Below are 23,965 nucleotides of genomic sequence, written 5' to 3' on the forward strand. Positions count from 1 at the left end.
CAGCTGTATTCACCTTGCAGGTTCAGCTATGTGGCTTTTATCCTGGATAAAGTGTTTAAGTCATGGATGTTTAAAGTTTAACGTCTTCATATTTGTCTAATATTATAGTTGACTTTTCATTCAGGAAGTATGACGCGCTGCGCTGTCAGTACGCGGCTTGTCCATGTTTGTGATTGGTCGATCGCTCCAAATACCACCCCTTTTATGTGAACGCGCACCTAACTAGATCGAGTTGATAACCCGCGTCGTAGGACAGTTTAGCGAGAGTGCGTTTGTTTTGGATTAGGTCAACCGGCTAACTCAAACATATACAGGATATGTTTAACTAGATTTGTAGTACAGGCCTCAGGTTAGCCGCTCAGCATTTAGTTACCATGGAGATTTAGCCCGCTAAAAAGAGAACCAGCGCCGTAGGACTGGAAACCCAGAGTTTTCCCTGAAGTTAGCCCGCTAAGCGAAAATCCGGCTTCGTAGTACAGGCCTCTGATGCACATGTCCAGATCTGTGTGTGTTGTATTCTAAGTTAGCTCGGCTGAGCAAAAGGGTGCACCTGCAGTGCATAGGAAAATAAACCATGTCTCAATGATTTTGATGTCAGGTACTTTGCTTTTTGAGCTGAAAAGTGCTGTAAAAGTCAACTTACCTTGAACAAATAGTCCATTGTGTAAATGTAAAAATTAAAGCAGGGGTCACAAAGAAAAGTACAGAGGGTTTAACAAATACAAATATTCCTCTTTATTTAATTTCTGACTGTCTAGAAACTGTAGTGTAAAACATCCATATGCAATAACAAAAATACTATTCAAAATCTTAAACTTTATTTAAGTTTCAGGGGGCGTTTGTGAAATTCTTCATACAAGTAGCAATATGTTACGGTAATGAGAACTTAGCAGCATGTTAATATTTACATAACAAAGGACGTTTCCATCCTAAAATGTGTTTAATTCAAGTAAAGTAGGGATAAGTGAAATAATGTTCATGATATGTTTTTATATTAAGCTACGTCAGTGCTCCCTGAGTGCAGTACAGCTGATAAACTGTTCTGCTCAGAGCTGGACCCAGGTTCCTGGAAAAAAAAAAAAAGGGAAAATTAAATGTGAATTAATTGCAATTTCTTACAGTACTGCCATTACGTCAATTTGTATCTGAACTGTGAGTAAAAGCCACAGTACTTTGACTCAGGTTTTCAACTTGTTATCAACAGATACTACATGGATCATTAGAGCATGCTGGGAGAAATATGAATCCAGACTACAAACCTTTTGAGCTTCCCATATCTGATGGAGGAGAGGAGCTTCTCTTTATCAGCTTCACCTGCACATCGCTCATAGGCTGTCAGAAGACTGAGATTAAGAGAGGAAGAAAGATTTGAATTAAATATCAACAATGTCTTACAGTGGCGCAATGTCTTGTACTCATTAATATAAGTGAGTTTGCATAAAAATGTATGTATACCCTCATGTTTCAACCTTGTTTTTAATTACCCAAAGTCAGAAATGTCTCGTTTATTTCATGAGTTTCTGAACTCAACTTACCTGTCCCATTTTGTCTATTGCATTATTTTATTGGGTTTCATATGTCTAACTCTTTCATGCTAGGTATATTGTTTGTTGCACTGTTGGAGGAGGAGCATGAGACTTAAGATTACAATGTAGTTTTGCGATATGAAAAATAAAGCCTTTGAAACCTTGAAATGTAATGTTTTAATAATAATAATAATACATTTTATTTATATAGACGTCTTTCAAGGCTCTCAAGGTCACCGTACAAGATACACAAAACAAAAAACCAGGAGAACAACAAGACAATATAATAAATAAGGACAGAAGATGCGTCATGTGATCAGGGGTGTGAAGAGACGTGATTTGAGACGTGATTTGAAAATGGAGAGAAAGTCAGAAACTCAAAATCGATATGGTATTTGACGGGCAGCAGGTGAAGTTTTGCATCCATGATATCCATCTCTGCTAGTGCTAACTGCCTCATTCTTTGTATACGTTATCTAAAAACACCTTTGTTGCTGCTGCAGGAAATCCTGAGTACATTGCCAGGGAAAGAAAGGTAGGAATACTTGGAGAAAAGGTGAGATGTGTGAACATACTGTATAATAATAATGTGTGTTACCTGAGTGGGGTGCTGTAGAGCTCCAGTATAGCAGCTGCTTTGTCTCCTGACAGTCCGCTCACCTGCATCAGCTGCCGGGCAAACACTTCTTTCACCGTCTGACACTGAGAGGGAGAAGAGGGAAACAGGGATTTATTAAAATAGATTATGAACCGATGAGCTGATAACCAGTTCTATCACCAAAAGAAAAAAGTCGCTTGGTCTAATTAGCAAAATATTGTAATTTCTTGTTTGTTTGACTGTTATTACACCCGCAGGATTGACACCTCACTATGTCAAGTATGCCTCTGTGACGAAACATCCCTTCTGTCAGATACTGTTCCCTTATTGCTAATGTCTACTACTCCCTGTAACTGCAAGTATATTCCATTGTAACTGGTGAAATGTTCTCAACTGTCTTCTGCATAAAGAATTGACACACACACACACACACACACACACACACACACACACACACACACACACACACACACACACACACACACACACACACACACACACCTTGTTTTTGATTGCACCGTGGTTGAACTCTGCAAAAGAGATAAGAGAGCAGGGGGGGGTCCCTCTCTCCTCTTCCTCCTCATCCTCTCTCTCCCCCTCCAGCTCTCTGGAGCGACACGTCAGCGTACAGTTCTGGAAAACAGATTTAAAAGTTTATCATAACTATTCCAATTGTTTTGGGGCCGACTTAGACCCCTATAATACATAATATACTCATTCTTTAAGGCTTCAAAAGGCTACACAAACATGTCTAAATGATTGAAGTTGAGGCAAAACCCTACAGTAATTGTTCAAATTATAAAAATGTATTCATCTACAGGGGTTAAAAACATATCCATTTATTGCTTTTATAAAATATTTATTTAAACTTTTACCTGGTAGAGTTTATTCAGGTATCGAGTCATGACAGTGAGGTAGGCCATCGACTCCCTCACATCCTGGACTCTCTTCACAAAGAAGCGATCAACAACCTGACACACACACACACACAAACACATATACAAAAGACAACATGTATACATCAGAGACTCAAACAAATCTTGTTTTGTGATTAATGCAGTGCACATTAAGACCCCATTTACACGCAAACGCATACGAAACACAAACCAACCGAATACGATATCAAAAAGGTCTTCCGTTCACACGAGACCGCTCGGGAGCGCTGGAGACGCTGTAGTGCATATGCCGGGCCTGTAAGTGGCGCTGTACTTTCTGCCACAAAATACACCAAAAGCAGCGAAGAAGACCCCCGAGCATGGTTGCCATGGTTACCCTTCTGTTTATGCCCCGCGGTGGATTTAGCAACATGTAGTTCATGTAATTCTCCATGTCCACTTGTTGCTGATGGTTGTGGTAGAGGAGCTGTAGATTTTGCACTAACATCTGTAGCATGGTCAGTAGCAGTAGCAGTAGCATGGTCAGTAGCTACTGACAGTAGCTACTGACCATGCTACAGCAGTGAGCAGCAGAGGTGGGGAGAGGTATAGGGCGTACACACTGAGCCGTTTGACCCCCCCAGAGCGTTCCGGTTGCAGATCTACCCACCTTGGGACCCGTTATCGTTTGCGGGGTCCGTTTCCGCGGTTCCGTTACGGCCTCGTGTGAACGAACGGGCTATACGCAAGAGAAAAGTAGCGGATACAACCGTTTGCGTTCTTGTGTAAACAGCACCTAAACCACCATGCAGGTGTATGTTTTCTCACCTGTGTGTTGATGATGGCCTGCTGCAGCGTGGTCTCAGGTAAACTCAGGTGAGAGGCAGCCTTCCCACACTCCTCCACCAGGTAGCAGGGGTTACGCAGACCACAGCGCTTCAGACGGAACTGATGAGGAGGAAAGTAAAGGGACGAAGAGATTAAGGTACATTCTTGGGTTGTGCACAGTAACACACATAACAAAACACACCTTAAATAATTTGATTAACAGCATCGTAAAAGATGGAAAAACAATTTTTTTTATCAAAAGATACGGAGAGTAAAAGCAAAGAAACTCATTACAGAAGATTGAACAACTTTGATATGTGATAAAATGTTCAAATGAATCATCAAGTGCAAATTAAACTTAACAAGATGCACACTATGTACCTACTTTTGGACATGCACTTGAAGACAGACATTTATATACATTTTAAGTATCCATATCTATTCATATATGTATGTTAACAGTTCCACCGAATTATTTTATTGTTATTTTGATATATTTCGCGTTTCACTCGTATACCTGCTGCTGCTTAACCGATAGAATAACCCTATGGGGATTAATAAAGGGTTATCTAATCTTAAATATGATAATCTTCTGGCATTTCTACATAATATCCAAATATCTTTGGGTTATTGACCATTTGGCAAAACAAGCCATTTCAAGTCAGCATGCAGGGCTCTGGTTAACGGAGTACATGACTAATAATTTGATGGAGTGACTCAAAGATAAATGGGTTGACGAAGATGTCATTTTCTTCACCTTCTGTTCCCTGAAGCGCCCGTCGATGATGCTGCCGCACAGGTCGTCCATCCTCTTTCTCTCGATGATGTAATCCAGGACGAGCTCACGGCCAACGGGGGTCCGCAACTGACCTGGAGTCAGAGAAAAACTAAATGATTACGAGTTGGAATTTATAAAAAAATGGGGGACATTGCAGAAGAGGTGGACGGTTAAAGTGAAATGACTAAACTACGGTGAGGAAATGTTGAATACGGTTCATCTATTTGGAGAATTGTAAGCTCTGGTTGTGGATGTGCTTTTGCTGTATTTCTGTTGAATTTGTTAATTTGCAAATGTAATGATATTCTTGGTCTGTACTTTACACTGATTTCTACTAACTGCACACTTTTTATTTTAGCATTATTTTGTAATCTGCCGTATGTCTAATGTTCGGTTGTGTTTGTGTAATGTGATAAATGTAAAAAATCAATGAATACATGTTTACAAATTGATTGGCTGAAACACCAAACAGATCATTGCAGCGTCCCATAATCCCCTCTGTTTCAGCCCTGTTTCAAAAGTGCTGATTCTCTGTCTGTTACTTTAGATGAAAATAAGGAGCCCCTCCCCACGCCCCTCTGGTATTTGGTTAAAAAGAACACAATGGTGCTCTAGGAGGAGATTCAGGTGATAGGGGGGGGGGGGGGGGGAGGGGGGGGGGGGAGGGGGGGGGGGGGGGGGTACCTTGGTTGGTGATTGGCTAATGGTTACACAAGCCAATACATCGTTATGACATCATTAAGTGGCCAAAATCTGATCAGCTCATTTTCAGACAGGTTTTTATATAAATGGATCAGGACAAAAAGAGAGAGAATCTTTGTTCCTGAAACTTTCAGAGTCTCTTTCCACAGAGGGGACACATGTTGATGTAGAAGAGACATGAAGAAGAGGGGACACATGTTGATGTAGAAGAGACATGGGGAAGAGGGGACACATGTTGATGTAGAAGAGACATGAAGAAGAGGGGACACATGTTGATGTAGAAGAGACATGGGGAAGAGGGGACACATGTTGATGTAGAAGAGACATGAAGAAGAGGGGACACATGTTGATGTAGAAGAGACATGAAGAAGAGGGGACACATGTTGATGAAGAAGAGACATGAAGAAGAGGGGACACATGTTGATGTAGAAGATCCATACAAAGACAGCTCAGCAGCTTTCCAGCGTTGGGGGAGCAGTTTGACGCTCTGAAGGCCGAGGAACGTGTTGTGAAGCGCAAATGTGCCTACCTTGAAAAAGTAGGGAGGGTTCTTAGTGAGAAGATCGAAAATAACGTTACCGTAGAGGCGATGTTCCAGGGACTAATCCAGACAAACAAGGAATTGGAGCGTGAACGACAGATCCTCGAGGGACAGATGTTTGACAAGCTAGATGAGCTGGATAGCATCGATGCTATCAAAGCTGAGCATGAAGCTGCACTATGTGTACAGAGAGAGCTCGAAGCACAGATTGAAGAGGTGCATTCATCAATCCAAAGCTATTCTGCTGCAGAGGAAGCACTCGATGCATTGAGAAGTGACGCAGAGGAAATCATCAGAGTAAATGGTGGCCTTGAGGAAGAACTTGAGTGTCTCAAGCAAAGGAAAGAGCAACTTCAGGATTGTTTCCAAGTGTCTAAGGCAGAGATGGAGACGGTTTTCCAGAAGAACCAGGCTCTGCAGCAGGAAGTGGATCTCTGCAGGGAGCTTGAAAATGAAAGCACGGTGCAGTTTGAGATAGACGAAATGAACCAGTCGAAATATGAGGAAAGGAGCCAAACTGAAGACTTGCAAGAAGAGATCTTTGAGCTTTCAAAGAGGCTTCTGGGTTTAGAGGATCTTCAGGAGTCATACGACATTGTGAAGGAAGAAAAAGAGTTGATTTTCCAGCGAAATCAATTGTTGCAACAAAAGAAACACGAGTTGTGCCAAGAACTTCAGAATGAGGACACCATTAGGGAAAGTTACAGCGCAATGGTGACAGAAAAAGCCGCCATGAGTCTCGAACATGTCTCCCTGCGAGAAGAAGTTTTGCAGCTCAAGGAAAGGCATCTGCTTTTCATGAAGCTCGAGGACTCTTACAAGGAGGCGAAAGCTGAGAGAGAGGACGTTATGAGGAAGAATGTGAAGAACGTCACCATTGACAATGACTTCCTTGAACACATGAAAACGGTTCAGGAGAATCAAGCTCAGCAGGCCAGGAGATAAAAGCCACTAATTTATCTGCGGGTTAATTCGTCAAAAGCATAAATAAATAAACAAATGTTTTTATTTAATTTAAATTTCTATGTTGGTTTGTTTCTCTTTAATCATGCAGTGTCAAATGTTGTCTTTAAAAATGTCAAAAACCTAACCCTAAACCTAACTCTAAACCTAAACCTAACCCTTATAATCTTCATACTCCTTGACTTTTTTCTGATAGTTTCTTCTACAAATGATTTTCGGTGAGAAAAACAATAAAAACTAAAATAAGTAATAACTTAAGTCTATTGGTGTATCTTGTATTGGCATATAATACCATACTGCACATACTCAACTCATATTAGGTATTAAAGCACATGTGTCAAACTCAAGGCCCGTGGTGGATTTAATTTCGGCCCGCAGGATAATTTCTAATGACTATTAGATCTGGCCCGCCGGTATATTGCACACACACCTTCACTCAATCCTGAGGGTTTCCTCAGCTCAGAGCCTGAGCCCAAACATTGATGAACTTGCACCCAAGATGAGATGCCAAGTATCTGAACTAGCATCACAGAGCAGCACACTGAGTTTCAATGGATGTTTCCTTCTGCACTTTTTCTCTCACGACAACAGGGCATGTTTGTTTTCTCTTGAGGGAAATAGTTTTTTTGAAGCTGTTGTTGGCCTGTGGAAAAATGTAATCATAAGAAATGACTCGGGAAAAGCTGCAGATAGAGCCATAAGAAATGAATGCAACTGATTATTTAATGTTTAATGTTGTTTTTATAGGCAATAATTTAAGCTTTGTTAGTTCCAGGTTTAATATGTGCAATAAGTTCATTTCAATAAGTTTTGCAATAAACATTGAACCAGTCCGGCCTTCGACTAGTACCCATTTTTTTATTTTGGCCCACTTTGTATTTGAGTTTGACACCCCTTGTAGTGGCATCCAAGGTTTCCTTTTGCCACTATAGAGCGGGGTTGACGACACACAATCCAAAGCAATAAGCAGCCGAAGGTTTTCAGTCAAAAAATGTAATTTATTAACAAAAAAGTATTGACTTAAATAGTCTCAAAATAACAAATCTAAATCAATATTTCGGCGATATACTTTCTTATATAAACTATACTTTGCAGTCCAATTTGCAACACTAATTTCGGTTTACAATTTGTGGTCGAAAAACTGTTCCGCTCCCCGTCTCATCAGGTCTCAGAGCACCGCGGCTGTCTTCAATTGCCTCACTTAAAGTGGACCTATCATGCTATATTATAATAATATAGTGTAGGACCATACCTATATAAGGCATATTTATACTTTTTTTTTTTCAAAATACCAAACAGATCATGCATTTTAGACATGCCTCATTTTGCTCAATTTGACATTTTTTAGCTCTGTGTTTGCAAGGGCAGATTCTGTGAGAACAGCACCACCTACAGGCCTGGCATATGTACTACAGCGTCTCCAGCGCTTTCGAACGGCAATGCCGTGGTTGTCTCCTCCTGATTGGTGGAGTTGGCCCAATAGCCGTAGCGCCACCGTCCTGACGTCAGGACAGTGTTCAAATCTGGATCAGTTTTTATCAGATCCGTTGCAGCCCCTTTTTTAGAGATTTGGGTACGGAGGAAAATAGAGAGGGTTGTGTTTTCTGACACTTGGTGAGTTCCCTGGAACACCGGGGACACATATTCATGTATAAAAGACGTACCAAAGTGCATTTTGCATGATAGGTCCCCTTTAAATAAACACCGGAAGGTACAAGGAAACAGATCATAATTACGATTTTAAATGATTAATCATTTCATCAAAAGATATTCACCATGGCAATATAAATCATTTTCCATCATTAATTCATTTATCAAATTATGAATCTAAATAATAACTTTGACTTCATTGTGGCTCTAACACCCCTGCTTTAAAGAGTTCATTATTCTGTGTCATAATAATGCTTCGTGGTCATTTGAGAGCGTCTTTCCGTGTTAAACTGTTACAGCCCACATGCTCCAATACTTCAACATATTGGTGTTTAATAAGGTCAAAAGAAACGTATATAAAGGAGGTAAAAGACTGACAGTTATGCACCAGAAAATCTCGATTAGTGCCGTCGTCATTTTAAGTTAAGTTGCTACGCCATAAACACACAATTATATCTTAGCGAAAGCAAAACGATCATTTTCAAATATATGAAATCATTTTTAAAATAATTAGTTATGTCAAATCCTCAATTGATTTGGTTATCAGCCGTGTAATAAGCGGGTTTAAAGGCAGCTAGCCCGTCTTTAGCTATAACAACACATGAGAAAACAGAAGCGTTGTTATGTTGTGTCGTAACAAATACTCCACTTACCACAGTGAAGGACTTATCGCAGAGTTGCTGAGCTTCTGCTTGGAGCTCCATCTTAAACATGTAGCCTTTGCTGCCTGGGATCTGGAGAGAGAGAGACATCACATGAAGCCACGATGCAAAACATGGAGGTATTTTATGTAGATGTGATGGAGGAAGGCGTACCTGAGACACTCTGTACAGTGTGAGCAGAACAGCGTAACCTCCAGACCGTCTCTGGGGAATGTACTCCCTCTTCTTCCTCCCTCCTCCTTTGTTTTTCCCTTGATCCCCGGCTGCATTCTTCTACAAGGAAAGTTATACAAAAGAAGTCACAAATAAGAGGTTTTCAATGTGACACACACACACACACACACACACACACACGCACGCACACACACACACACACACACACACACACACACACACACACCACACACACACACACACACACACACACACACACACACACACACACACACCTTTCTGGATGGATCCAGGCTGTTGTTGTCCTGTCGGCCAGCAGGGGGCGCTCCTTCAGGGAGAGAGTGGATCGGAGCATCTGGACCTACAGGAAAAGTGTGATACATTTTATTGCAGCTTGAAGTAAGTGAGTATTTGTTTCCTAGCTTTGCCTTTGGGTATAACTCCTAGTACTGCAGATAACTTTTTTTTAAAGCTACCCATGTATTCTCTTTTAGCTTTTTGATATGTTCTTATATTTTTCTACATCAGGCTTTTCTTGGTGTATTGTTTGTAGTTTTTCTAATGTATGTTTTTTATATTTGTTGAGACTCCCACTCTTAAATAGTTCCCAATTATCACTAGTTTCCCCCTCTTGTATTTACACCCCTCTCACAATGCAGGCATCAATGTATTTCTTTAATGATCTTGTATTGTAAGTGAATGAATGTAATCCTGAACCCCCCCACTCCTCTGTTCCTCACCGTTCTCTCTGAGATATCGCTGCAGTTTCTGATCCAGTATTTTACAGATGCCGTCTCCAAAGCTCTGCAGGATTTTGGCCTCTTTGGCGTTTTGAAGCGGCAATGGATACTTGTTCAAAGAGCTGATGGCCTGCAGAACAAGACAGAAGCAAACGTGAATTACAAACAAACAAACATCAGTGACTTTAAAGCAGTAACTGTACATCTGTTGTGTACACTTTCTCTTGTACCTGGGGTTGCTTTTATACAGGCTGCACAAACAGCCGACTGAAAGACAAAGTGTGCAAGCAGAAAATATAATGTGTGTTATCCTGTGACTTTAACAAGACTGCTTTTATAGTTAAAAGACTAGAAAGAAACTTAATGAACAACATATGCAAACCACAGCTCATTATATGAAAAACTGGTGTTTTTAGAAATGTAATTTATTACTATTTTCATGTTTTTTCAAGGTTGTGAAGGATTTGCCATATAAGTGCATGACTTCTTTGTTATATGAAGATCTGTTTCTTCTTTCCATATGTGTGTACATAATAGGGATGGGAATTTGAAAGCAAATGTATATTCGAATATTCGACCCCCAAAAAAACGGTTAACCGATTAACCGAAATGTACATATCCTATAAAAAAAATAAAATGTGGGAAAATATTTACTAAGAAAAATTTAATTTTGAAAAATAAATAAATACATGTTCAAATAAGTATAGAAACGAAGTCGAATTTGTCAAATGTATTGAACTGGTGATCACAGTTTGAACAGTTGACAGCTATAGGCCTACAGCTTTCAGGATCATACACGAACAACATAACGGGTTAGGGTAACGTAACCCTATTACAACAGAGATCACCAACCTATAACAGGGCCTATGCACAGAATGCAGCTATTCAATACTCATTCTTGTTTAAGAATATGAGCATGTCTACATGCTCAGGGGAGAGGCGGGTGAGGAGGCGATTCACAATCAGGCCAGCTGTAGAGAAGACCCTCTCATCTGGAATTTGGGCATAAGATGAGGTTTGAGTCTGCGTGATCTGCGTGTAGGGAGGGGCAGCAGCCATATCGTTAGCTAGAACTAGCTAGATCTGATGGATTTGGACATAAACGCGAATGAAGTATAACCGGACGCGAGAGAGAGAGATCAGCACCTGCAGCTCTGCCCGCTGTGAGGGACCGGTGAGCGGAGCAAAACACACCTTTAGACCTAACACACTTAGCTATGGCACTGTCGTATACATTGAATTATTCCATTTGATCATATGTAATCAACTTAGGCACCCCTCCCAAAAAAAAAAAAGTAATTACAATAAAAATATTCATAACTCATATTCTCATACTCGAATACCTGAATAATTTCGAATATTCGATTAATCGTTCCCAACTGTACCCTGTGTCCTTTTGTGTCCTTCTGTAGTCCATTTACTGTTGTTTGTCTCGTCTTACCCCGGCTGATATCTCACTAAATCCAGTGTTTTAATTGTTCCCTATATTGCCCCTATGCCCTGTAAGGTGTCCTTGGGTGTTATGAAAGGCGGCCCCCCAAAATAAATGTATTATTATTATTAAGAAGAACAACTTGGTGTGGTTTCTATTCTCCTAAAAAAATGTTACGTTCTCCAACAGAAAACACAACTCAGCGTACTTTTAAGAAATTGATCTTAATAGGCTTGTCCCCTTATAAGGCAGAAATATGTTTTGAGGCTCTGGACAAAAATGGCTATTTTGATTGTAAAGGTTGCCAACCCCTGGGTGTAGTTTCAATGTTTGCACATGTGTATTCAAGTGTATGAGTGATATAGAGCAAGTGAGATGGCCAGTGGTTCTCAAACTTTTTACACAGAGTACCACCTCAAATGATATTGGGCTCTCCTAGTAACACCATCATAGACCTTCCTGGGTACCACCGAGATAAAGGATTTAATATGACAAGCCATATGATGCTCTCATTTGTTAGTGACATTCCACATGCAAATAAGATAAGATAAGATAAGATGGTACTTTATTGATCCCAATTTGGGAACACATTTTTAGTTACAGCAGCATAAGGGACACGGCATTTTACAATAAATTAGAAATAAGCAAGAAAAATAAAGAAAATAAAGAAAGAGGAAAATAATATACATGTTGAGTTTGGCAGGATATTATATATATCTAATATACATATACATAAATATAAGGCATATGGAATATTAATGTTAAAGGTGGGGTAGGTAATTTTGGAGAAACCAGCTAGAGATCGCTAGAATTTGAAAATACACAGCCGGAAAAAATCTGCCACTTCCTTACAGAGCCCCTCCTCCAACACACACGAACGCGCACATGACCAATGAGGGCACGAGATAAGTTTGTGCACAGATGGAAGGCTGACAGGCAGGTAGGCCATCCAGTTATTTTAGCCGGGCCGGCTAAAATGATTGGTCGTACTTTTTACAGTACTACAGCTTCCACAGATGATATTTATTTATGGATTTTTTGTCAAAGCACTTCAGATATTCATTGCTATCGGGATGTTAAGAGCATTCCATGGAATATAACAAAAAGTGTATCTCGAGCCGGTTTCTCAAACTTACCTACCCCACCTTTAAATATTGAACAGATTATATATGTGTAAAATGTACAACGTGGTTATATTCAAGATAAACTATGGAGCAGAGAGTTATCTTCCAGCCAGAGGTGATTTGTTGTACAGAGTTATGGCGCTGCGGAGCTGCAGCAGTCTGTTGGAGAAGGAGCTCCGTTGACTGTCCAGCTGCAGGTGGAGAGGATGGATGGGGTTATCCATGATGGACAACAGCCTGTTCAGTGTCCTCCTCTCCACCACAGCTTCAAAGGGGTCCAGCTTGATGCCGATGACTGACCCAGCTTTCCTGATCAGTTTATTGATCCTGCTGGTGTCACCGGCTCTGATGCTGCCCCCCCAGCAGACCGCAGCAAAGAAGAGTGCACTAGCCACAACAGACCGGTAGAAGATCTCCAGCATCTTGCTGCACACGTGGAAGGATCTCAGCTTCCTCAGAAAATAGAGTCTGCCCCTTCTTGTGCACAGCGTCAGTGTTGATCCTCCAGTTCAGCCCATTGTCTAAGTGCACTCCCAGGTATTTGTAGTCCTCCACAACTGCCACATCCTCTCCCAGAATGCACAGGGGTAGAGGAGGAGACGTCCTCACCCTCCTGAAATCAATGACCATCTCTCTGGTCTTGGCCACATTCAGAATACTCACAACATTAGGCTGAGGTTCATCTTCCGCTCTTCTTGAAGTGGTTGTGCTTCTTGTTGCTTCCGGCTAAAATAAACATAATTAAAGACATTTTGAGTGTTTAAAATGTGCTGTAATACACAACACATTATTTATTCCTAAACTTGCAGAAAGAAAAACTAAAGTGTGACATTTAATCACATATCAATCTTATACACCTTGAATTCTTGTTGGCCAATGATACACATACCCTTTGAAGATGAGCTGGGAAGTTGAATACTGTTGGCACAACACCATCTTTAAGCCGGACAGTCTGCCCCGTCCTGTCAAAGTCCTCACAACTGAAGTGCTCACTGCAGAGCAGTGTCCTGCCTTCTTAGGGCAGCTTCCCACTGCCTCCTCCTCTCTCCGGTTTTGGGAAACCTTAAAAACATGAGAAAGGTAGCCAGATATATCAATTATTGTCAACATTTTCCTCCCTTCTTTCCTTTAACATTAAGGGTAAGGACAAAAATACACACCGAAATTATCATATTTTTGGGGTAATTGTATGTATGCATGTATACTTTAAGAATAAGACAACCACACTAAGAGTTATAAAAAAGGTGTCCAAAAGAAACATTAAACAATTGTGTAAAGAAATGGTAGCAACATATTCTAAAGAGGCTGGGTCAACAACAATCTTGCAATACTATTATCTCACATAGCCCCACTGATCCTGTGTAGCAGAACTTGTAATGTACATACATCCACTACGTAATTAACGATTATCCTAATTATAGTCATAATATTGTCATATCTTACACGTGAAAGGTGATTCCACGGGTTCTTGTTTCCAGACTGCGGCGATTAGAGCATCCGTAGGCTGCACAAAAGTCCGGCATAGTCAGGTACTTCTGTAAACACAAAGCCAGCAATTTCCTGTATCATAATGTATCTAAATGTAAGATGTTTTTAACAAGCCAAACCACTTGGAAGAAATCATGTGTAACTTAAGTTATGTTGAAAAGAAAGAGCAGTTCTGCCTCTCCCACTGGTGTAAAGTTGCTGGGTCAACTTTGTAATACTAGGGGTGTTTCTCAATCGCGAGTACGCTTGCTTGGTAGCACATGTCTGCCGAGCATCTTGCTTCAGAAGCGAGTCAAGAATACTTCCTGGCATTCGGAAAACGAAGTGTGGAACACGCTAGCAAGTGTGCAGGTGTGCGTCATATGAGAGGCCCCGCCTTACATCTTCCGCCACAGATTTGGGGAAATTGGTCCGTGCGCAAAGCATTGTGGGGATTTTAAGACCGCGAAGTCTACTCATGTGCAGACTCGATATTTCTCCAAACGGAGTACGCCGGGCTCGGTAGATTTCCAAGTATACTGGAGATTGGAACAGTACTTCGGCGGCACTCGATGACGTAGTATGCTTGAAATAGTGGCTCTGAAGCAGCTTTACTCGCGATTGAGAAACACCCCAAGTCTCACTCACAGCCTCTTGTTATTAGCCAGCTAATAAATACAACCACACATACACAAAGAAAAGCTGCTATTTCAACATGTCCAAGCATCCTGTATCATAGCCATGCTAATAATGTTTCTAATAAACCAAACCGTTTGTAAATCAGTCAAGATTTCAGCGAGTTAAGAGTATTTTTGTGCAGATCACTCACCTTACAACAGCTACCATAGCGCGTACCAGAGTAGCTGTTGACTGTAGCAAGATGGCGGCCAGTGAGCTACGCTGGAAAATCTCCCATGAGCCATCTAGTGTTTATGGGTGTTTCTCAATCGCGAGTACGCTTGCTTGGTAGCACATGTCTGCCGAGCATCTTGCTTCAGAAGCGAGTCAAGAATACTTCCTGGCATTCGGAAAACGAAGTGTGGAACACGCTAGCAAGTGTGCAGGTGTGCGTCATATGAGAGGCCCCGCCTTACATCTTCCGCCACAGATTTGGGGAAATTGGTCCGTGCGCAAAGCATTGTGGGGATTTTAAGACCGCGAAGTCTGCGAGTGTGCAGACTCGATATTTCTCCAAACGGAGTACGCCGGGCTCGGTAGATTTCCAAGTATACTGGAGATTGGAACAGTACTTCGGCGGCACTCGATGACGTAGTATGCTTGAAATAGTGGCTCTGAAGCAGCTTTACTCGCGATTGAGAAACACCCATTATATATATCTATGGCGGCAAGTACACAACACTACACGACACGCCCCCTACACGACACGCCCACCTGACACGACACTACGGTGGCTGAGAGACATTAGTGATCTCCAGTGTGCTGGGCAGTGTGGCGGCGGAGGGAGCCGAGGGCACCACCGGAGGAGAGGCGAGCGATGACAGCAGCATCACTGTGGTGCAGCTCCCCGCACAGACTGAGGGGACTTGTTATACGGAGCCCATCACCGGGGAAGCCTGCGGCGGGAGAAGGCAGTCTGCTCGGCCTGCCCTTGGCTCTGGGGTCCCTCCTTAAAAAAAGTCTCATCATACTTAATCCTAGACAGTAGCACATGGTATATATTGTACGACTTTGTCATTTTTGTAATGTTGATATGTATTCGCTCATAGCCTACTGTGCCTTTCACGCAGACAATACAAGTGCATTTTGAAATGACAAATAGGTTTATGTTTCAAGTTTATTTGCATTAAAAACGTGTTTTTAAACCCTTCTGTTGAAATTTGATATTTTGTTTCTTAAAAGATTAAATCTTTAAAAACATGCTGTTTGCCATTTTTAAAGTTTGATGGAAGAAATTAAAATATAGGTCACTGACGTGGAGCTTTAGGCCTGCAATGCTTTCAAAAAAAATGTTGGTGTTGTTTCAGTTTTGAGTGAATATGGATGTTAAATTCACAAATGAGTATGAATAATCTTGAACAAGAACAGGATCTTGAGCCATGATGTTTTTAAAGTACAGAAACATTCAGAATGCATGACGATTCCTTCAAAGGTTTTGTAATAGACCCCTAGTACTTTTAATTTATAAAGTATAATACATGTGAATGATTGAGCTCATTAGTGGCCTGACTGGCCCTCCTAATTTGGTCCTTAATGACCCCATGATGTGATTATGTATATCTTAAAACCTTTAACAACTATATTTAGATGTTCACAAATATCTACATTTATGTATAAATACATGTGTAGCAGTTAGACAAACATAATTAATAGATTATCTCATTAATACCTATTTTATATATTAAAAAGAAGTTTACTAAACCACCGTTTGTTGACAAAATGATTTGGGTTGAAAGTTATACTGTTGTGTCTCAAACGGATAGACTAGGTTATTAATTTATTTGCCTAATAGTTGCTTAAAATGTTACAATAACATTTGCAATTCGTTTTTAATCTGCCATGTACGGTAATGTCTCTCAGTCGGGGTGAAGCTAGTGCTATCGGGGACAGTGAGGACGGTGGACGTGTGAGTGCGAGATTGAGAGCAGCTGGTGGAATGGCGTCTTTGAGCCCTGGAGAGGAGGGTATGGAAAGTGCATCTGAAGGAGATGGAGGATGGAATGAAGTAAGGAAAAAGGCTTCAAGAAAGAAGATAGACATGTCAAGTGACAGTCTTAGTGATTCTGATTCGCAGAATGAATTGAAGAAAGTAAAGAAAAGGATTGAGAATGAAGAGTGGAAAGTGATTGTGGAGTTTGGTGAGCAATCCGCAGCTAAGCTACATCCAGTGGCCCTGACTAAAGCGATTCACAAAGAAATTGGATCGATAAAACAAGCACGATTTCTGAGCAAAGGACGGATGTTGGTTGAAATGAGGAATGCAAAACAACAGGAAAAGTTACTGAAAATGAAGACCCTGAATGAAGTTCGAATTAAATGCCATGTTCCTGGAGCAAATCGGAAGATACTTGGAGTTATCAGTGGAGTTCCGATAGAAATCGGCATAGAAGAACTCAAGAAAGAAATTAAAGGGGGAAAAGTGTCTGTAGTTAAGCGTCTTCCTACTAGGTATCAGGGTAAGATAGTGGATAGTTTATCTGTTCTTCTTCAGTTTGAAGAAACAATTCAACAGAAGATAATGATCGGTTGCATGAGCTTTCCAGTAAGAGAATTCATCCCTAAACCTTTGCGGTGCTTTAAATGCCAAAGGTTTGGGCATGTGGCAGACAAGTGCAAAGCAACTAAGCCCAGGTGTCCAACATGTGCGGGGGAACATGAATATGGTAGTTGTGCTGCAGGTGCTAAGGTGAAATGTTGTAACTGTGGTGGGGAACATAGTGCTGCGTATCAGGGCTGTGAAGTGCAGAAAAAGGCCAAGGAGGTGCAGAGATACAAAGTGCAAAATAAAGTCTCATATTCTGAAGCAACAGAAAAGGTATCACTAAACATAGCTAGGAAATCCCAAGTAGCAGCAAGTATATTCTCTTCAAAAGATTTTCCCAAACTCCCACAGGCAAAGGAAAGCTCCACAAAGTGTTCACATAAGTGTGTGATAGGAGAGGATGCATTGATTGTTAATAAGTACAAATTTGTGGCCTTTATTGGAAAAGTGGTGAATGTTGCTATGCAACAAACTAAAAAGAGGTCAAGACTGAAAACAATAGTGGATGCAGCAGGTGAATTTTTGGGGATAAAGGATATAACGGTTGAAATGATACATGATATGCTAGCCCCCAATAATGATGATTCACAGATTAGTGAATAGATTGATGGTTTTTCTCATTCTGCAGTGGAATGCTAGAAGCCTTATTGCAAATGGACAAGAATTGAAGACCTATATATATCAGTTAAAAGAAAAACCAGACGTTATTTGTATTCAAGAAACATGGCTGAAGACTCATTTGGACTTCATTATTGGGGGATATAGTGCTATAAGACAAGATAGAAATGATGGTCAGGGAGGGGGATGTGCAATCTTTATCAGAGAAATAATGTCTTATAGTAGGCTAACATTTAAGAACAGTCATGATTTAGAAATAGTGGGTGTAGAAGTTTGGATTAATAAAAGGAATATTAGTGTCCTGAATTTTTATAATCCATGTAATAAACTCAAAATAGAGGAATTAGACAGTCTTTGTCAAGGAAATGAAATAATATGGTGTGGTGATTTTAATGCACATAATACAATGTGGGGAGGGAGATCTACAGATTACAACGGACAGGTGGTGGAGGACTTAATGGAGGCAAATGAATTAGTTTGTTTAAATAATGGGCAAGGTACAAGACTCAATTTTAGAGATGGAACAGAGTCTGCGATCGATCTAACTCTGGTAACAAGTGAATTAGCTTCTGGTAGCAGTTGGGAAGTATTGGCAAATAACAGTATTGGGAGTGATCATCTTCCGATTATAATCAAGTTTGATATAAGTAATGTGGTTGAGCTAGACGGTATCATGAGATGGACTTTTTCTAAAGCAAATTGGGAGATGTTTGCTAAATTGTGTGATAATGAATTTGATCAGATTGATATGACAGGAAGTATTGATGATATAAATGAGCAATTTACGTCAAATATAATTAAAAGCGCTAATCAATCTATTGGGAATAAAACTGGTAAACTTAGTAAATGTGTTAAGATGGTACCGTGGTGGAACAAAGAATGTAATGATGCAATCCGAAACAAAATCAGGCTGTTTGGAAAGCTAAGAAAGACACATTCATTACACCATTTATTAGAATATAAGAAGGCACAGGCTCAGGTAAGGAAAATTGTTAAAAGAGCAAAAAGGGAGTGTTGGAGAGGATTCTGTTCAAGTATTGGGAGAACTACGCCATTAGATAAAGTATGGGGAATGATTAGGAAGATGAGGGGAATTAGACAGCAGAGTAACCTGCCAGTGTTAGAGAATGGAGGGGAAATTGCCACTGGTCCTATGGAGAAGGCAGAAATTCTAGCAAAAAATTTTGTCAAAGTTCATTCTTCGGAAAATTTGACAGAAGAAGGTAAGATCAGGAGGCAGGAAGTGTTAGATGAACATCCTAATGTATATGAAGAAAGACATTCGTCGCAGAGTGTTGTAAATGTACCTTTTTCTATTCAAGAGTTGAGAAGAGCATTAAGTAAGTGTAAAATGACTGCTCCTGAAAGATAATGTATGTTATATAATGTTGACCAAATTAAGTGAGTTTGCATTAGGAAAGCTGTTGGAGATGTATAATAAGATTTGGGAGAAAGGGAAGCTGCCAATAATATGGAAAGAGTCTGTCATTATTCCTATTAGAAAACCTGGGAAAGATCCAACTAGTCCAGGCAGTTATAGACCTATAGCTCTGACATCGCACTTGTGTAAAGTTATGGAAAGAATGATAACAGAAAGGCTGACATACTACGTTGAGAAAAATGAACTAATGACTCCTTATCAGAGTGGGTTTAGAAGAGGGAGGAGTACTTTAGATCCACTGCTGTGCCTGGAATCTGAAGTCAGGAAAGCCCAAGCGAATAAGGAGTGTGTTGTAGCTGTATTCTTTGATGTGGAAAAAGCTTATGATATGATGTGGAAGGAAGGATTATTAATTAAACTGGACATTATGGGTCTGGGAGGTAAGGTATATAATTGGATTATGGATTTTTTGTTTGGCCGTGCCATCAGAGTCCGAGTTGGCAATTCTTATTCTCGAAGGCATGAAGTTGAAAATGGAACCCCACAGGGGAGTGTAATTAGTCCTCTTTTGTTTTCTATCATGATAAATGATATATATACACAAGTAGGATCTGATATCGGTAAGTCACTTTTTGCAGATGATGGAGCTATTTGGAAAAGGGGCAGAAATGTAAATTATATTGTAGGTAAGATTCAGGAAGCCATTACGGAAATTGAAAGCTGGTCTCTGACATGGGGGTTTAGATTGTCGGTGGAAAAAACTGAAACTTTATTTTTTACGAGGAAAAGGATAGGTGAGGAGGTTAGGTTAAAACTTTATGGACAAAGTGAAGACATTTAAATTTCTGGGAATATGGTTGGACGAGAGAGTCACATGGACTACTCACATTGATAAAGTAGTAGATAAATGTAAAAGGGTTTTAAATGTTATGAGGTGCTTGGCAGGCACTAAGTGGGGGGCTGATAAAGCTGCTTTGAGGAACGTATACACAGCATTAATTAGATCAGCCATAGAATACGGACTAATAGTGTATGGTTCAGCTGCATACTCTTCTCTTCAAAAATTAGATAGAGTCCAGGCACAAGCACTAAGGATATGCTGTGGGGCAGTCAGATCTACACCAGTTGTCACGATCTGTCTGTGTTGTGTTTTGTCTTGTCTTTTTCTGGTTTCCTGTTTTGTTTTGAAATGTTTTCCTCGTGTCTTCTCTGTTCCTTCTTCCTGTGTTTGCCTTCCTGTCTTAGTTTCCCTGGTGTGTCTGATTGTTTGATTGTGTTCACCTGTTGCCCTTGTGTTTCTGCCTCCCTTACCCCAGCTGTGTCTCGTCTTGTGATTACCCCTCTCTGTATTTAGTCTTGTCTCTTCCTGTGTTCCCCTGTCGGTTCATTGTTTGTTTCTCCTGTCTCCCACCATGTTGGTCACGGTCAGTTTTCTATAGAACCTATGTGTTTCATGCCATGCTATTGTTCAGCTTTAGAATAAAGCTCGTTTTTGCTTCGAGACCGTTTACCTTTTCTGATAGTCTGCATTTGGGTCCTACCCTTCCACACATCCTTACAGAATGAACCGACCAAATATGGACCCAGCGGATTTTGAAGACTTTAAGGTAGATCTGTTCGATCTAGACTTTACCCTTCAATGTTACTATGTCGAGTGGAGTGGAACCTCGTCAAGAAAGGACAAAGAGGCTATCCTCAAGAAGGCACAGATGGCGGTGTCTAACATGCCATGGCTGAGGAGCTCGTTGCCTGAATGGCTCAGAGTTTTTGCACGTAGCCCCGAGTACCAGTCTCCATTCTCTGACCCTTTTTTGGGATCCCGTCTGGCGTTTGGAGGTCCACGGAGCCTCCAAAAGACCTCAAAGAAACGCAAGGTCAGGAAGCCAGCTCATAATCCAGTACCGGCCCACACAGCCATGGATCCGTGCACCAGTACTCGCCCACACAGCCATGCTTCCGTGTTCGATTACCTGGCTCACACAGTCAGGTTCCAGGCTTCTGTTCCATGCCCAGCAGCCAGGGTGCCTGCTCCAGTACCGGCCCACACAGCCATGCTTCCGTGTTCGATTACCTGGCTCACACAGTCAGGTTCCAGGCTTCTGTTCCATGCCCAGCAGCCAGGGTGCCTGCTCCAGTACCGGCCCACACAGTCATGGTTCCGTGCACCAGTACAGCCCCCCGTGTCCTGTCGGTGGTCCGGCCGACTCCAGCACCCCGTCTCCTGTCGGTGGTCCGGCCGACTCCAGCACCTCGTGTCCTGTCGGTGGTCCGGCCGACTCCAGCACCTCGTGTCCTGTCGGTGGTCCGGCCGACTCCAGCACCTCGTGTCCTGTCGGTGGTCCGGCCGACTCCAGCACCCCCGTCTCCTGTCGGTGGTCCGGCCGACTCCAGCACCTCGTGTCCTGTCGGTGGTCCGGCCGACTCCAGCACCTCATGTCCCTGTCGGTGGTCCGGCCGACTCCAGCCCCTCGTGTCCTGTCGGTGGTCCGGCCGACTCCAGCACCTCGTGTCCTGTCGGTGGTCCGGCCGACTCCAGCACCTCGTGTCCTGTCGGTGGTCCGGCCGACTCCAGCACCTCGTGTCCTGTCGGTGGTCCGGCCGACTCCAGCACCCCGTGTCCTGTCGGTGGTCCGGCCGACTCCAGCACCTCGTGTCCTGTCGGTGGTCCGGCCGACTCCAGCACCTCGTGTCCTGTCGGTGGTCCGGCCGACTCCGGCCCCCCGTGTTTTGTCAGTGGTTTGGCCCACTCCAGCCCCTCGTGTTCTGTCGGTGGTCCGGCCGACTCCAGCACCCCGTGTCCTGTTGGCTCTATGGCCGACGCCTACCCCATGTCCTGTGATGTTGGAGGTCCCGCCGACTACTCTTCTGCCGGGGGTCCTGCCAACCCTATGTCCTGTGATGTTGGAGGTCCCGCCGACTACTCTCCTGCCGGGGGTCCTGCCAACCCTATGTCCTGTGATGTTGGAGGTCCCACCGACTACTCTCCTGCCGGGGGTCCTGCCAACCCTATGTCCTGTGATGTTGGAGGTCCCGCCGACTACTCTCCTGCCGGGGGTCTTGCCAACTCCATGTCCTGTCCTGTTGGGGGTCCCGCCGACACCTGTCCTGCCAGGGGTCCTGCCAACCCTATGTCCTGTGATGTTGGAGGTCCCGCCGACTACTCTCCTGCCGGGGGTCTTGCCAACTCCATGTCCTGTCCTGTTGGGGGTCCCGCCGACACCTGTCCTGCCAGGGGTCCTGCCAAATCCATGTCCTGTCCTGTTGGGGGTCCCGCCGACACCTGTCCTGCCAGGGGTCCTGCCAACTCTGTGTCCTGTCCTGTTGGAGGTCCCGCCGACACCTGTTCCACCGGGGGTCCTGCCAACTCTGTGTCCTGTTCCGTTGGGGGTCCAGTCGACACCAGCCCATGTCATGTTCAGGACCCCGTCTACGCCTGTCCCGTCGGCTCCGGTTCCTGTCCGGCCGATACTGGTTCCTGCTCGTCCTCCGGAGCTGTCCCGTCGGCGCCTTCCTGCCCGGCCTCCGGAGCTGTCCCGTCGGCGCCTTCCTGCCCGGCCTCCGGAGCTGTCCCGTCGGCGCCTTCCTGCCCGGCCTCCGGAGCTGTCCCGTCGGCGCCTTCCTGCCCGTCCTCCGGAGCTGTCCCGTCGGCGCCTTCCTGCCCGTCCTCCGGAGTTGTCCCGTCGGCGCCTTCCTGCCCGTCCTCCGGAGCTGTCTCGTCGCCGCCTTCTTGTTCGCCCTCGAGCCCGGCCTCCTGAGTTCTCCAGCCGCGGTCTTCGCCCTCGGGCTCGGCCTCCTGATTCTTCCAGCCGCTGCCTTCGCCCTCGAGCCCGGTCCCCTGAGAGCCGCTGCCTTTGCTCTCATGCCCGGCCCCCTGAGTTCGCCCGCTGTGGCCGTCGCCCCTTTTTGGACTCTGCCTTGCCCCCGGGCCGTCCGCCCGGGACCCCTTTCGGGCCCGTCCTCCGGACCCCCTCCACCCACCCTTTTTGAAGTGTTAGACTATGTTTTTTGGGACGTCTGGGATCCGTCCCTTGAGGAGGGGGTTATGTCACGATCTGTCTGTGTTGTGTTTTGTCTTGTCTTTTTCTGGTTTCCTGTTTTGTTTTGAAATGTTTTCCTCGTGTCTTCTCTGTTCCTTCTTCCTGTGTTTGCCTTCCTGTCTTAGTTTCCCTGGTGTGTCTGATTGTTTGATTGTGTTCACCTGTTGCCCTTGTGTTTCTGCCTCCCTTACCCCAGCTGTGTCTCGTCTTGTGATTACCCCTCTCTGTATTTAGTCTTGTCTCTTCCTGTGTTCCCCTGTCGGTTCATTGTTTGTTTCTCCTGTCTCCCACCATGTTGGTCACGGTCAGTTTTCTATAGAACCTATGTGTTTCATGCCATGCTATTGTTCAGCTTTAGAATAAAGCTCGTTTTTGCTTCGAGACCGTTTACCTTTTCTGATAGTCTGCATTTGGGTCCTACCCTTCCACACATCCTTACACCAGTGTCGGCACTTCAGGTAGAGGTCGGAGAAATACCAATTTTTTTGAGGAGAAAACAGTTCATTGTTAATTATTGGGCAAATCTACAGGGCCATAAAGATACTCACCCTACTAAACAAACTGTAAAAACAAGTTGGGAAAGTAACAAAATGAAAAAAGAAAGTTTTTGTGTTTGTGTTTCTGAATTATGTAAGGAATTCAAAGTTAA

The 23,965-nt window shown here is 43.0% G+C and overlaps 1 protein-coding gene and 1 long non-coding RNA gene across 4 annotated transcripts; both read right to left on the reverse strand.

Moving 5' to 3' along the window:
* Window positions 1-796: 796 nt before the first annotated feature.
* Window positions 797-10,242, reverse strand: LOC117481292 (crossover junction endonuclease MUS81-like). Its single transcript, XM_034128928.1, has 13 exons — window positions 10,038-10,242; window positions 9,573-9,658; window positions 9,277-9,396; window positions 9,115-9,195; window positions 8,362-8,367; window positions 5,887-5,908; window positions 4,585-4,697; window positions 3,828-3,947; window positions 3,000-3,095; window positions 2,626-2,757; window positions 2,125-2,228; window positions 1,260-1,343; window positions 797-1,066 (listed from the first exon to the last, which is right to left on the reverse strand). The coding sequence occupies exons 1-13, from the start codon at window positions 10,240-10,242 to the stop codon at window positions 1,000-1,002; spliced, it is 1,236 nt and encodes a 411-aa protein (XP_033984819.1). The 3' UTR covers window positions 797-999.
* Window positions 10,243-13,151: 2,909 nt separating this feature from the next.
* LOC117481219 lies at window positions 13,152-14,986 on the reverse strand. Of its 3 annotated transcripts, XR_004555703.1 has the most exons (4): window positions 14,890-14,986; window positions 14,037-14,128; window positions 13,483-13,655; window positions 13,152-13,319 (listed from the first exon to the last, which is right to left on the reverse strand). It is a non-coding gene; the product is annotated as an uncharacterized LOC117481219 (long non-coding RNA). The 3 variants fall into 3 exon arrangements; XR_004555704.1 differs by lacking the exon at window positions 14,037-14,128; XR_004555702.1 differs by lacking the exon at window positions 14,890-14,986 and having other exon boundaries at window positions 14,037-14,289.
* Window positions 14,987-23,965: the final 8,979 nt, after the last annotated feature.

Source organism: Trematomus bernacchii, unplaced genomic scaffold (genome assembly GCF_902827165.1).
Source record: "Trematomus bernacchii unplaced genomic scaffold, fTreBer1.1, whole genome shotgun sequence".
In the NCBI taxonomy this organism is placed as follows: Eukaryota; Metazoa; Chordata; class Actinopteri; order Perciformes; family Nototheniidae; genus Trematomus; species Trematomus bernacchii.